This window comes from Cupressus sempervirens, chromosome 3 (genome assembly GCF_028749045.1).
Source record: "Cupressus sempervirens isolate cs-2001-9-10 chromosome 3, ASM2874904v1, whole genome shotgun sequence".
Classification (NCBI taxonomy): Eukaryota; Viridiplantae; Streptophyta; class Pinopsida; order Cupressales; family Cupressaceae; genus Cupressus; species Cupressus sempervirens.
Genome location: NC_143120.1, coordinates 292,775,434 through 292,790,145, shown reverse-complemented (window position 1 = coordinate 292,790,145; position 14,712 = coordinate 292,775,434). Strand labels below are relative to the sequence as shown.

At 35.7% G+C, this 14,712-nt stretch overlaps 1 protein-coding gene across 3 annotated transcripts in view; it reads left to right on the top strand.

Annotated features, from left to right (window-relative positions):
• Positions 1-358: 358 nt before the first annotated feature.
• Positions 359-14,712, top strand: part of DUO3 (Homeodomain-like superfamily protein) — a 110,159-nt gene continuing 95,805 nt past the window's right edge. For all 3 annotated transcript variants that reach the window (XR_016362122.1, XM_089819546.1, XM_089819545.1), the window contains exons 1-4: positions 359-3,042; positions 3,125-3,208; positions 3,312-3,660; positions 9,063-9,147. Coding sequence is in view for 2 of the 3 variants with exons in the window: in XM_089819546.1 (XP_089675672.1) it covers positions 1,404-3,042; positions 3,125-3,208; positions 3,312-3,660; positions 9,063-9,147 (2,157 nt within the window). In the remaining variant the exon portion in view is untranslated. The remainder of the gene's footprint in view (positions 3,043-3,124; positions 3,209-3,311; positions 3,661-9,062; positions 9,148-14,712) is intronic.

The window sequence follows — 14,712 nt, the reverse complement described above, 5'->3', positions numbered from 1 at the left end:
TTACTTTTTTAAATGATCGAATTGAACATTCTAGGATTGAACATTTTAGAGACTTAGTCATTATTATAAGTTGGATCATATTGAAGTTTATAGTATTTTTCTTATTTTTATTTCAATAAAAATACTTTTGTCCTTGCTAGTTTTCACTACAACCAATAATAATAATAATTTTTTCCTATTTTCATTAATATAACCATTTTCACTAACTTTTAAAAATAGTTCTTATCACTTAAAAAAATTAGTAGTAGAGAAAAGATTTTGCACGTAATGATCGCAATAGCTGCCTATTATATAAACAATTCATATTATATTTATAGTTAGAAGAATATTAAAACGAAAGATAACTGTTACTTGGGCCATCTTCTTTTTCGAACCTTCTTTTTTAAGTTTTCCTCTCACAGAAATACGATTAGTGGCTGGGCGTCAATAATTAGGGCACGGTGTTTGGCAACCCTCAGTGAAATTTTTCCCGCAAAGATTTAATTGCAGACAAGGTAGTGCAACCAACATTGTAGCCCGCGTTTGTTGACGAACCCAGGCCTAGTTTATGATTTCACAGTTGGAGGCTACATACCTTATCTTTGCAAGTATCATCCTCCGGAAAATGATTAGAATTTCTTGACAGAGAAGCAACACCTTTTTAAGGATTTTCAATAAAATCTTTTGCCTTGAATAAAATTGACGCTAAGGCCTCTCCTTCGCGTTTTGGCGCTACAAGTCCATCGTGGCTGTGGTGGTTACACAGTAAACAATAAACATTGTCGCACTCCGTAGGGCAGATTTGCAGAACAAGAAGCGAAGCTTGCAATGAAGCTCTCCATACGTTTATACTAGTTAAAAAAATTCGAAAACAGGTAATTTAAAGATATTATAGTTAAAACAACACTGTGCCCTTTTTCCATCCCATTTTTAGGGCGAATGGAAATTCTTGTTATTTGATTTTCTGTAAATTCCGGAGTCTCGAATTTCATATATCAGATTTGGCGAATCCTGGGACTATATTGACATTTATCTGTTGTTAGCTGAACATTAGCCCTTTCCACTTTTTACAGGGAATTGTAGTAGTCACTGCTTTATTAACTATCAATAGGTAATTCAGTCACTGATTTAAGATTGACGATCAGGGAGATTGTTCTGCTTTGTTATTGGATCACGGTTAGCCAGGCGTTCCGCCTCATCCTTGTTATTTTCTAAGCATATTTTGATTTCCTTTGAAGTACAAAACTTTTATTTTGGGGTCGCTAGCTGTGGTGAAGAAGAATGGCATCTGTTTGACCTTGGATTAGTAAAATGTAGATTATGTCGTCCTGGGTGCAGCAAGTACAACTGCATTTCAGACCTCCTTAGAAAACTATTATTTTAGAGGAAGCAAAAGGGGGAGGAAGTTATTAAATGTTTGAAGCATGGAGAAAGATAGGGAAAATACTTCCTCTAAACAAGAAAAAGATGGTAAAATTGTTGCTTCCGAACAGAAGGAGGATAATGATGCCATTGTTTCCGAAGAGTCTGTCTCAAAAATTGTGGGGGAAGATGTGGAACCTGAGGAAGACGATGAGGATGAAGACTTTGACTTTGACCCTTTCCTGCCGTACACTGATGAGAAAGATGCATCCTCAAGCTTAAGTTCAGAGAATGAAGAAGGACTAGAGGAGGGAAAGGATCAGGTAAAAGGTGCGCTGTATGATGAAAATGAGGCCACATGGTTGGAATTGGGGAGTGATGTGGAAGAAGATGAGCTTGTGGGAAACTATGATGATGATGATGATGATGAAGACATTGATGAAGAGGAGAACGCAGAAGATAACAATGAGGAAGTTATTGGCAACGTGGATGAGAGCACAGAAGATCAGCATGGATGTTCAAATATGTTGGGTAGATTGGGAGTGGAAAGTGATGCACCAGGTGCAGGATCCAATATGCTGAACAGCTACAATATCCCTGAGATAGAAGAAGACACAGGCAACTTAACTGACAAAGCAGATGCAGAGTTGGGTGAAACCATGGATGCTTTACCAGATTTGAAATGTCCAAGGAAGTCAGTTTTTGTGCGGCAGAGAGGTGAAAGTAACGATGAAGATATTGAAGATGCAATATCGAAGCGAACTCGGGCACGGTACTCTTTGGCGGATATGTCACTTGATGAGTTGGAAACTTTCCTTCAGGAGTCAGATGAAGAGGACTATTTCCAAAATGTTGACGACGAGGAAGAATATAGGAAGTTCTTGGCTGCTGTTGCAGGAAGTTTAGAAGGATACAATGTACTTGATCAAGTGTCAGAAAATAAAGATGACGAGGAAGAAGACGATGAGGATAATGATGCAGATTTTGAGATTGAGATTGAAGAGGCATTGGAGAGTGATGATGAAATGATTACTAGAAACAACAAGAAGAGAAAGCATTGGGAAAATTATATTAGGCCAAATACAAGAGAAAGAAGGCGTCAAAGAAATTCTATTGAGAATAAGGAAAGACTCCTTGGGCTTGCGAAAACCCCACTTCGTCCTTTGCTTCCATTGACAGAGAGTTTACAGACACAATCTCGACCTCTAGATAGAAAAAATGTTATGATTGGCCAAACTGGGTATGATGCAGTACATATGGAGAACAGAAATCTGCTAACCGGGTTCACAGCCCATCAGATTGGTCAGTTGCATTGTTTGATTCATGAGCATGTTCAACTCCTTGTTCAAGTATTTTCCCTCTGTGTATTGGATCCTTCCAAGCAGCACATTGCCATTGAGACTCAAAAGATGCTGAATGAACTTGTTGACAAATTTGATGAAGTATCATCATGGAAGAAAACTCCATATCCAGAGTTCTGTTTTCATCCTCCATATATTCATCCCTCCGTGACAGAAAGTATTCAGTTGCATCCAATGCCAGTGCTTTCAGATCTAAGTAACAAAACAACAAATGCAGGAAACACTCTTCAGAGAGATATGGAATCAGAATGGATTCCTGTAATTTCTGGGATAATATATTCAGTGCTAGATGTTGCTCCCATTAGACTGCTCAGAGATTTTTTTAATGATGTTGACCTCGGTATGTATGTGGATGATATCCTTGTTTATGTTATTATATGGATAAATTTGAATAATGCCTTAAATTTAAATGTCTCGGTCAGCTGTACAGGAGTCCAGGCAGCAACATGTTCAAGTTGGAGAATATCAAAGCAAGGCTCAACGAGAGCCTCTCTTTCCTTTTCCAGGTACTGCCATACATCTGTTTTATTTCTGTTTTGTTTGTCTTTAATCTTTTTTCTTCTTCTGAGTAATGCCTTGATACTTAAATGCTTTTATTGGTTACACCAGCATACAAGCAACCACATTTTAAGATTGGGGAATGCTCTAACCATTCTGAACAAGAGCCCCTTTTTCCACTACAAAGTATCGATGCATGTTCACAAGCTCCGAAAAAGTCAGCAAGAGGACTGATTTCATCTGGAAAAGGCATTGTATCATCTATTCATCCACCTCAGAAAAAGACAATGGCTTCTGTAATGGTGGAAAATACTAAGAGACAATCTGTGGCTCTTGTTTCAAAGAACATTGTAAATGTTGTGCAAAGATTCTTTCCATTCTTTAATGCTGCATTGTTTCCTCATAAGCCACCTCCTGCAGCTACTGCGAATCGAGTGCTCTTCACTGATGCAGAGGATGAGTAAGCTACCAATTTTGTTGTGTTTGTCACAATAATTCAAATTTCAGTTGTCAATCAGTTTGCCGGCTCTCAATTTTTTTTTCCATCCATGATTTTACAAATATTTTAGGTAGTAGGGTACCCAGTTTGGCCAAAGTTATTTTGTGTAATATACATTTTTTAAAGTTAATTGCAATTTGCTTTGAGCTAAGTTATTTGTTAAGTGAGACTTCTATTCACTCTTGATGCTTAAGAATCGATATTGAAGGATTCAAGCTGTGAATGCTTACTTGGGTGATTGCTAAGTATGATGTTGCATTGTCAATATATAATGACTAATTTAAATGTTATATATTTATTTTTTATTTTTATAACTGTTTTTTTGAAGCATATTATGCGCCTTGTTTTTTTCACGCCAAATACTTTACTACAACTTTCTACACATCACTATTTTTGATCCCTTCCTAGAATTTTTTTTGCTTGAGCTGGTTATTTGTCATCAAGAAGTCTTAGTATCCACCAATAGGAGGTACTTGAAATTTTGAATAATTATATTCTGAGGCATGCGTTCTTGCAAAGATACAAGCTGTCCTTGTACTGCAAAGAGTCACCCTTCCACACAAATTTATCATGTATTGCCACCCTGTGTTTACCGCCTACAGGTAAAGGTAATTAATGCATACTACTGAATCACTGATAGGGAGTTATAATAGATACAAGTAAGTGCAATGTAACATCTGAGAACTGCTGTATCTTCCATTAATATCAATCAGGTTTACATCAAGTGATAAGCACGCCACCAGTGATATAACATCTGAGAACTGCTGTATCTTCCATTAATATCAATCAGGTTTACATCAAGTGATAAGCACGCCACCAGTGATACCAGTGGTAATGTCCACTTTCATCCAAGAGATTGTACGTATAACCCCTGAGGGGGTGTGATATGAGCTGTTGCGGCTATAACCACCTACCCCTAGGTCATAGTAACAACCAACAACATAATTAACATTTAATAACATATTTGACGACACATATCATTATACTCGACAATACCCTATAGCTGGAAGACTTCCTCTCTCTAACTACCAACAAGGACTTAGTCAAAATTGGGTGCTTAATTGCCAATGATTTCAGTATTTGCAGTTAAAAAGGTAGATATTACAGTATATGGTTACATTTCTCATGAATTTGAAGTGGGTGAGATTATGAACAATCTCAGCCATGCATCCAAATTTAATATGCAGACATAAAAGGATATGGAGTATACGTGTAAAGTAACAGACCTTGAATTTGTGACATGTTCCTCTCCATGCTCTAGTGCTTTGCAGGAAACTGCAAAACAGAGAAAAGATGTGCAATGACTAGATTCTGTCCCACAAGTAAAATTAAGCACAGTTGGAAGTTGGTTCAACCATCAATGGACCTATCTTGAATTCTTTCCTTAGTCTGAGTAGTTCACAACAACCTGCAAAACAGAGTAAAGATTTGAAACTAGTAGCTTCTGTCACTCAAGTAAAATAGGCACAATTACAAGTTGATTCAGTTGTCTGTGAAAACTTAGGGGACAAAAAAGTAGTGCTAGAAAATCTGTTTGAATGGAAAATATATTGAAAACTTTGTCCAGTTTCTCCTTGGCTGCCATGCAGTTCGTCTTTTTTCAGCGATCTTGCAGATTATCCTGTTGATGATTTGTATGATCCCCATTTTTGGCACAACTAACTTTCTGAAGGATTATCCTTGGAATATTCTTGCACCGTGTTGTTGATGACTATCCATTGCATCATGTGTGAAGATCACCTAAATTAAAATAATTGTCTGAAGATAAACAAAAGGGTTACGAGTAACCTATACTATCTTGATCTCCTTGTCAAAGCAAAATATGGTGATTGCTACATTGCACGAGCATGAAAAAGCCTACATCTGAAATTCAGGGTTATTGGTAACGTATATTGTTGTAATCACTGCTGAGTCAAATTTATTGACTGTTACTCTTCAAAATGGTGCAAAAATGGAACCAAAACAAAAGGTCTCAGGAGTTTTCATTTGGAATGAATAGTACCTGGCAGACTGTAGCGAATTACTAAATTGCTGTAGATCTAGGAAAGAATATGAACCATTTTACCTGGAATATTGATATATGCTGTCCACTGCAGCCACATTTTGTACAGATTGATGCCTAAATCAAAGTTCTGATATCACTTTCAATGAACCTATCATATCACGGTACCGGAATGACAAGAAGGCCTTTCAAATCAATGCGATATACCAAGAAAATATCAGAAATAATTTGAAACTAATAGTAGAATAAATTAGATATAAGCAATATATCTTAAATGAAATGACAGAATTCTGAATATTAAGTTGAATCACTAGGAGGGTCAGCCAGTATAACCATTACAATTAGAATGAAATCAGTAGACATGATGTCAAATACTGATTACTACTTCCTATTTATATTATAATTAGGTTATGGAAACCTTATAATTTTGCTTTGGGCGACCACTCCTATAGTTCTGAAATGTAGAAATTATTTTATGACCAAGTTAGAGTTTATGAGCACCACAAGAAATGTGGCAGGTTTATCATGGGTTAAACTGCTCAAAATACAAACACGCATGTTTGGCATTCTCCAAACCTGTCCATATATCACATAGCAAAGAACAAACTTCCCATACTGAAAGATGAATTGAATCACATGCCATCTGTTGAGTTCCAGCTGCCCCAGCAGGTTTCTGGGATGATCCATTAACTTTTTGTATGCGTAAATATGGCTGTTGTAATTGATTACTCACAGTTGCTTGCAAGTTGGAGCAGAGTGCATGAACTCTATTTCTTAGTCTGAGTAGATCATTGCAGAGCAATTGCAAAAGTCGTTGTAGAAGAATATAATGTGCTCTTGCATTTGGGTGCTATGGAAAGTATTCACAGCCCCACATTTGATTGAATTTTTGGTTAATATTTGTAATCTTGGGATTTTGGTAGGAGAAACATTATACTAGAAATGGTAGAAATAGTTCAAGATAATTATCTTTTCCTTCTCTATATCCAAATCATTGTAATTGTTCTAATGCTTTTTCCCAGTAGTTCTCAACTTTTTTTTATTATTCATTTTTGTAGCTCTCTTCAAAATTTCCCGAATGTTATGAGTTTCACTTTTTGGTATCATGAAAGTTTATGTATATTATTTTGTGTGTTCTGTACTGGTTGCATCTTACTTGTAAAAATCAGGCTGTTCCACTCTACAGTAAATAAATTGAGGCACATCTGTGCATCCTCTTCCTCCACACAAATGATTAGAGTCTAGACAGTTCCCACAAAAAAGTTACAAGAAATGGCATGATAACATTTTCTTTTTGGTATTATTCTACCCTAATAAGAAAGTTATCCACTTACCTCTAGGGCATGCATTTTTTGTTGTTGTAAAAGTACACTAATTCTTGTCAATGCTGGTTTGCAACGAGGCTCAAGTTTTTTATCTACATACCTTGTGCATTGAACTGCTATGAATTTGATAGGCTGAAGTGGCAGTTTGCATTCCAATTTACATTTTCATTTTTCTCGACAAATAGCTACATATTTTTGATTATTTATCTAAGTTGCCAATTCAGGTGTGAATGTGGATGTGGTTACAAGAATTGGATGCATGGATGCACAATTTTTTTTTTTTAATTTGGGGGCGGGGGTGCGGTGTTTGGATGTGTTTGTTTGTGTGTGTGTGCAAAAAAATGCAAGAAATATGCAAAATTAAATCATATGACAGTATGATAGTTCAAGATAAATATTAGATGCGAAATGATAGTTCACAAATATTCAAATGACTAAAATGTAATTCATGATTCAGTGTTCATCAATCGAGATTCACTAATAAGAATCATATGGATGCTCAAAAAAATCCCTCTATCTCCAACTGCTTCAAGTTGGAAGAAAGCACAATAGCAAACAAAATGATACGGTAAAACATTGAATGGCCTCTTCTAGGGTCATTTTAGGGTTTAGAGGGAATAATCAAATTTAAAAAGTGCTTTGGGCACATGTTTTGAGTGAAAAATGAAAAAAAAAAATTACTTTTGGGCATTCTAGGTCCTAGATGCTTGGGGATGCCTGAAGAAGCCCACAAGAAGCGCTGCAGCGCCCTGTGGATGCGCATTCGGGAGGTGGGCGGGGGGAGAAGGGTTCAGGTTGCACACTACGTAAGCATTTGGTAACGTAGTTATTTATACAAGCATTATATAATTAACCACAATTGCAACATTGCCCAGTGTCTCCTTTCAAGTATAGTACCATATAAGTCTAATATAAAATATAATCAACATACGTTGATTATCAAAAGTCAATAGTCAATGAAACACATATACAAATTGAGGTTTCCAATCTTGTGTATTGTATAGAAGGAGCCAGAGTATGGATGGTATGGAACATATTAAAATATACTGGTACCTTTCTAGGATATAGAACATAGTGCACTGTCTAATAGATGATGTTTACCTCACATGTGATAGCCTGTATTAAAGGTCTTTAAGGGCATAGGAGGTGATTGGGATGAGCCCTCCATGGCTTTGCTGTCACCATGGCTTGCCCTATTTGGAATACTGGTTTGGCCACTGATTTTCATCATTGAGATTTGAGCAAGAGATTCATTTACATGAACTGTAAGAGGACACAACATACTTTATACATGAGCCTCTATTGTAGTTTTTTCCATCAGAATACTCACAAAAATAATATTTTCATAATTATGATTCATGAATAAATATAAGCGAGTCTATTTCCAGTTTCAAAATGGTAACAATTGGTTTCTGATGGTCAGATCTAATTGAATAGGATGCATTGAATCTTTAAAATGAACCTTCTCGTTTTTTTTTGATGTTCTTGTTTTATTTGAATTTTATATTATCACATTGTACAAAATTTGGATCAATTTTTGTTATGGGTCGGCTTACTAAAGTCAGATCAGACCCCTTTAAGTTTGACCTTTGGTAAACAAATCCATATGAAAGTTGTATTTGAGTTAGGATTCAGTATCAGGACAGGTGCCTTGGTGAGAGCAAATCAGTGATACCATTTTCACTAGCTTCTGCTGAGTTCTCTTCCAACTTCCTTTACAATTTGCCTTATTTTGTTTTCTTGCTTGATATTATATCCAAGAAACACCTTTGTTATCCTTACCTTATACAATTCTAGCCACCTCTATGCTCAAGTGATAACCATGTTCAGGTACTTCTGGTGGTCTTTTTTCATATAAGATCCCTAAATAGCTTTGAAAAAGCAATTTCATATTCCTTTGAAAATACAGACAACATGCATTCCTAATTTTGCTGGAGTAAATTGTTATAGATTGCAAGGTTTTGGTACAGAACTCTACCTACATTATTATCATATTTCTATAAATTTTAATATTTTTGTTTGTTACTTTTTGGTAGATTGTTGGCAATGGGCCTAATGACCTACAATAATGATTGGAAGGCAATCAAAGAAAGGTTTCTTCCAAGTAAATCTGCAAATCAGGTTAGTATGTAAAGTTTGTGCCCTTTTTTCTATTGTTTTTGGTTCTGCTGAATGCTGATCACTGGGTATGCTTTTGGTTACATTAAATGATTGAGATAATCATATAATTCAATGATAATCTAACATTATAAGGTTCTTAAGAGTGCGATAAGCTTATCAAAAGAATTAATAAATTTAGCATTTATTATTGCATTCTGAACTGAGTTTCTTTACTATTCTTGATTTATAGCTCATTGAACTTTATTTTAGGAAGAATCAATGGTTGTCGTATCACTGGCCAATATCATGAATGATTATATTTAATTGTCAGTTTTGTGGAATACACAATGAAAGCATCTTAGTTTTCAATCATATCTTTGAATATTCAGAGCTATGTTAAAATCTGTCTCAGGAAGTCTATATAATTATCAACTTCACTGATCACTCTTGACAGGAGGACATTTGCACATGTCCTTTTGTGTAATTGCTGGCCATCTAATATTGTGTCCATGTAAGATAAATAATTTGTAATTATGCTTATTTAGTCTTGGCAGTTTATATGAATTTTGAAGCATATATGGTTTACAGAGCAGGTATCAGTATGTTATTGCCTTGAGTAATTTTTGGGAGCGCTACTATAGTCCATATGGTCAAGCTCCACCTAACTAATATCAACCAGCCTCACCTCTCTATGTGTAGCATCCTCATCAATCTCTTTTAGCTCCACTAGCTCTACATTCGATCATGTTGCTGGACTCTCCTTGCACACAAGAATTATCTGCAGCCACAAGCTTATCTACTGTTCTAGAGGTAAGTCTGTTGCTCTTATGAGAGTGGATGAAACTATATGTAGACCATTTCATCTGAGCAACTGAAGAACTAGAAGCCTCAGATAGAAAATAAATGGCTAGAGTGCTAGTCAAAGAATTCAGTCCATAACAATTATACCACAATTGGGTCCTCCTATGCCATAGTTGGGATATATATCTCGGTTACTTCAGAATAACCCCTAAGAGTGGCAAGTTTAGTCCACTTAGTACAAATGATACTTTCATGACCCCTCCTGAAATAGGACCCAACGATTATAAATGATTAAAAACATTAAATAGTAAATAAATATAATAATAATATAATGCGATAATTGTTAAGATGTAACTAAAAGATATATGAACAAGTATTATAAGATCATTAATAATATCATTACAAATAAATATACCTAGTTGAAATTAAAGTGAGGAACATCGATAATGGAATGTCTGAAATAATCCAGGTTAGCTTGATTAACGTGTTTCTATGGAACCATTACAAGTCATACTCGATAATCAAAGATATTGAGTCATCAAAAGAAATGTCACCGACAAATATAGGAATGATCCATTTAATATTAAATAGCATAATTATCAAATTATTAATGTTGTAGGTTTTTGAAGAGAATAATAATATTTGTATATATGCTAACAATAATAATATATAATAATTTGTATTCCTAAACCATTCTTAATATAAAACTTATTATATTCCGATCATTTATAATCAAATTACTCGATCTAATAGTAGGCGCCACGAGAGTTAGAGGGCCACAGAAATGAGGTAGCGTAATAAATAAAACGATTGGATAACTATATATACCAAGGCTCAATTTAGAAATGGGCATCGGGGGGGATAAATATAAAAGGGAAGGATTAGAAAGGGAGTGGACAAAATATACAGTGCCTATATATAAAAAAAGAGAGCAGAAAGAGCAACCATAATGATATAATGTTATAATGATAAGCGACAACAAAGTAAAGTGCCACCAAATAATAGATTGTATGCATAAAATTTGAAAAAGAGAGAGCATGTAAGGTTTAGCTGATAAAGGCATAAGAAAAATAAAGGAAAAAAATGGAGATAGGAAGGAACTTGAAAATGTGAAACTACTAGTAGTCAATAAAGGGGAGTAGGGATAAAAAATTAAATAAGGTGATCAAAGGTTTTTAATAGAGATAGAAACTAATAAAAGAGAGGAATCCTAGCAGCTGTTGAGAGCGAGAAATAACAAGGCAACAAAAATGAATAAATGAAGAACTAAGTAAAGCAGGGGTGACTTATAAGGGAAATTTTATAATAGGGAGATATATAAGGAAATAAGAAATAAAAATATAGAATGATAGGTCAAGCGATGGAGTATAGGGGGTAATAAAATAAGTTTGTCACCATTCCAATTATAATATATGGGAGTTTTTGTTAGGATTAGAGAGGCAAAAATAACAATTACATGCAAATATAACCAATATCACAAAGGTACAAAAAAAAAACATAAGTGAACACAAGACACAAAGATTTAACTTGGTTCACCCAATCCTTGAGCTACGTCCACAAAACAACTTGTCCAATATTATTATCCAGTGGTTTCAACCTGATTACTAGCTGCAATCCCGTGCAACTCAATACGATTGCACGAAGCTACTAAAACCATCATACGCTATAATATCCCTAACCTTAAGCCATTTTATACAAAACTAATGCCACTTAGAAAATTAGGGCTAGAATATGTTTTCCAATAAAAAACAATTCTTGACACCTTATATAATAGTAAATTCATTTTGGGGAGTGTGCCTTGGGCGCAAATCCAAGAACTGCCTTGTGCACTGCCCTAGACCCCTAGCATGGGAACCCTTGCAGGAAAAAACTAGGGGGAAATTGTGCCGAATGAAGTGGGAAAAAATTAACCTATGAGTTTGATTAGGCTCCACATAATAACAATTTGGAGATTATTAATTAACGACAAAAGATTAATAAGGAAAAGAACATCAAAATAAAGTGATTTAAAAGACATAGGGTGTGTAAATAGAAATCAGAAAATTAAGCAAAAAAAAAAATTTCAGGACAAAGAGATGCATGTATTATTATGGAGTATGAATATGGGAAGAATGTTAAGTAAATAGACTTTATCTTCACATATGAAATAATCGTCTATATGCTTATTAGTTATTTCAAAGACATTGTATATTTGTGGGCATAGACTTTGTAGCTTTTAAATTGGAAGAAGACTTAAACATATTAATAAGATGCTCACGATAATTTGAATACTAAGTTGGGGATTAGAAGTTATTTAAGGATAATTTCGAAGAGGGGTCATTGCAAATGCTTGCTTCCATAGGATTATACATCTTCTAAATGACCCTAAAGAACCTTGTCTTCACCTTAGTGTCCTTTATCAGTGTAACTTTGCTAGGCCTTTGCTTGTACTAGTTAGGGTTCGATATATAGGCAACAATGTGCAAGGTAGTGTTGAGTTTCTCCCTTCTTTGATGAATGATTGGCCAAATGTGCTTATTATAGAATGCTAATATGGGGTCCTCTCACATGGCAACCCTTACTCAATCAAATTCAAACATAGAATCAATGCACTCATACACCTATCCAAGGCTAGGTGCATTGACATCCCCATATCTAATGACCTAAAATGTTGTGTAGTGCTGTTTTCCAGCCTAACAGGCACTGGCAACTCCGCGATTATGAGTTTGAATCTTAGGTAAGCCAACAAGTAGACCCTCTTGAACTAGCTGAGAGAGGTTGTGTATGTTTAGATGCACATACTACTAATGCCAAAGAGTGCTGATAGATGAACTTTTGGCTGCCATGACATGCTCTTGAGAATCACCAGTTTTAGTGATTCGACAAAGACCATGACCCTCAATACCCACAACAATTGAATGCAAGTCTCTATCAACAATATTATATTTGTGCAAACTGAATATCACATTTGTACAACAATTGTAGTGTCTCATAATTCGACTAAAGAGAGAAGGTTGAGTTCCATGCTTGGAATATAGCATACATTGGGGAAAAAGAGATTCCTCTCGCCAAATTGAATTTGCATGTTGCCTTTATTGGCAACAATGTACTCTTCTTAAAAAATAATTGCATCAGTGTATGGCGTTTAATGAGTGAACCAGTCTTGATGATGAGTGAAGTGCCGAGAACCACCTAAGTCATTATACCAAGAAGATGATTTGGCATGATTTGTTGGTCGTTTTCCATAAAGTTATAGAACGCATACTCCTCAGTGTGCTACACCTCATTGGCCTTTTGTTGAGACCCTCCTTGCTTTTTCAGTTCAAAAGCCAAGTGGTGTGAATAATCTATCTTCATGTGACAATACTTGTGGCAATAATTGCATCGAGTATTCTTCTCTTTGGAGCACCCTGGGATTGATTTGGACCTTTCTACTGAGATAACTAACTATTCCCTTTGTCCCAAGCAGAGGAGTTCTCCATGAAGGCTTGTTCCTGTGTGGAAGTTTGAGCTAGTAGTAGTTACAAGATTGTGTCTTCAACCATCCCATTGTAGAAGTTTAGAGCAAAGATATGGAAACTTCAAATCAACACTATTTGAGGCAATGTCGAGCGTCTCAATAAAGTGCTCATAAGACATTGGTATAAGTTTCAAAGTAAATACTACCATGTCCTCTGTTGGCAGTGTGTTAGCATCCCTTATGGGATTCGTGACATGGTTTAACTGCCTCATGTGGATTCTATAAGTCTAGTGGCTGTATTTGGCATTGACAGATCAATCTTTTGGTGCAACGACAACCACACTTGTAACGGGTGGTATCAAAGCTTGGTCACAGGTTCAAATTTCGTCCGTGAGTGATGCGGGTTTGTGGCAAGTTACATTGGGGGGAATTGTTGGCAGTGTGCCAGTGTTCCTTGCAGGATTCATGACATAGCTTAACTACTTCATGTAGATTTTAAAAGTCTAGTGGCTGTAATTGGCATTGATTTTGTTGATCTTTTGGTGCAACGACAACCACTCTAGTAACAGTCTTCTTTCACCATCATTTGACCTATTGCCTCCTATTGATTACAAATGTATTTGATTTTTGTGAGATTCTCCTATAGAGACATTTGCTCATCCATCATGATCAAGAAAATAATGCTCTTCAAAATGAATACACGACTCTTGTCAAATGTTATCATGACTTTTCGGTTCCACTTATCAAATTTGTCTTGATTTGGACCCATCGTTATGGGAGGGGTAGGCTTACCCAAAACAATCTGGTCAAGGCACTTATCTCAAAGATTGACATTGTCTGCTACATCCATGTGTTTTAGTTGTGGTTATTGAACTTTTGACTACTGTCCAACATTATGTCGGTCAAATATGTCATATTTCACACTTTTCAAAGTACAAAAACCAAAGTAGATAGAAGAGGTAGAAACTGATGAAAAGATAGGTAAAACTAAAAGCTGATTGCATTAAACCTGAGACACGAATCCCAATGCACATAAAACATAAGGTTGTAAAACCCTAGCTGCTGGATATAAAAGCATCTAGATGAGCGAAAAAATTGAAACTCTAGGCGAGATTGTGAAGGAAGAAAAAATCTTGATTTTTACAGACTTGTGTCTGCAGAAATAGCTGCAACAATAATATACTTACCTAAACCAGGGCAGCCGACCTTTCTCAAAAGCACAGATTGTAGAGACTCACAAAATGACACCCAAAAGACCATCTTTAAACTGGGCTGCATGAGACCCCCAACTTGGAAAATTGTGTCCTGTTTTGCAAAGAGTCTCCTCTTGCATACACAAATTCCTG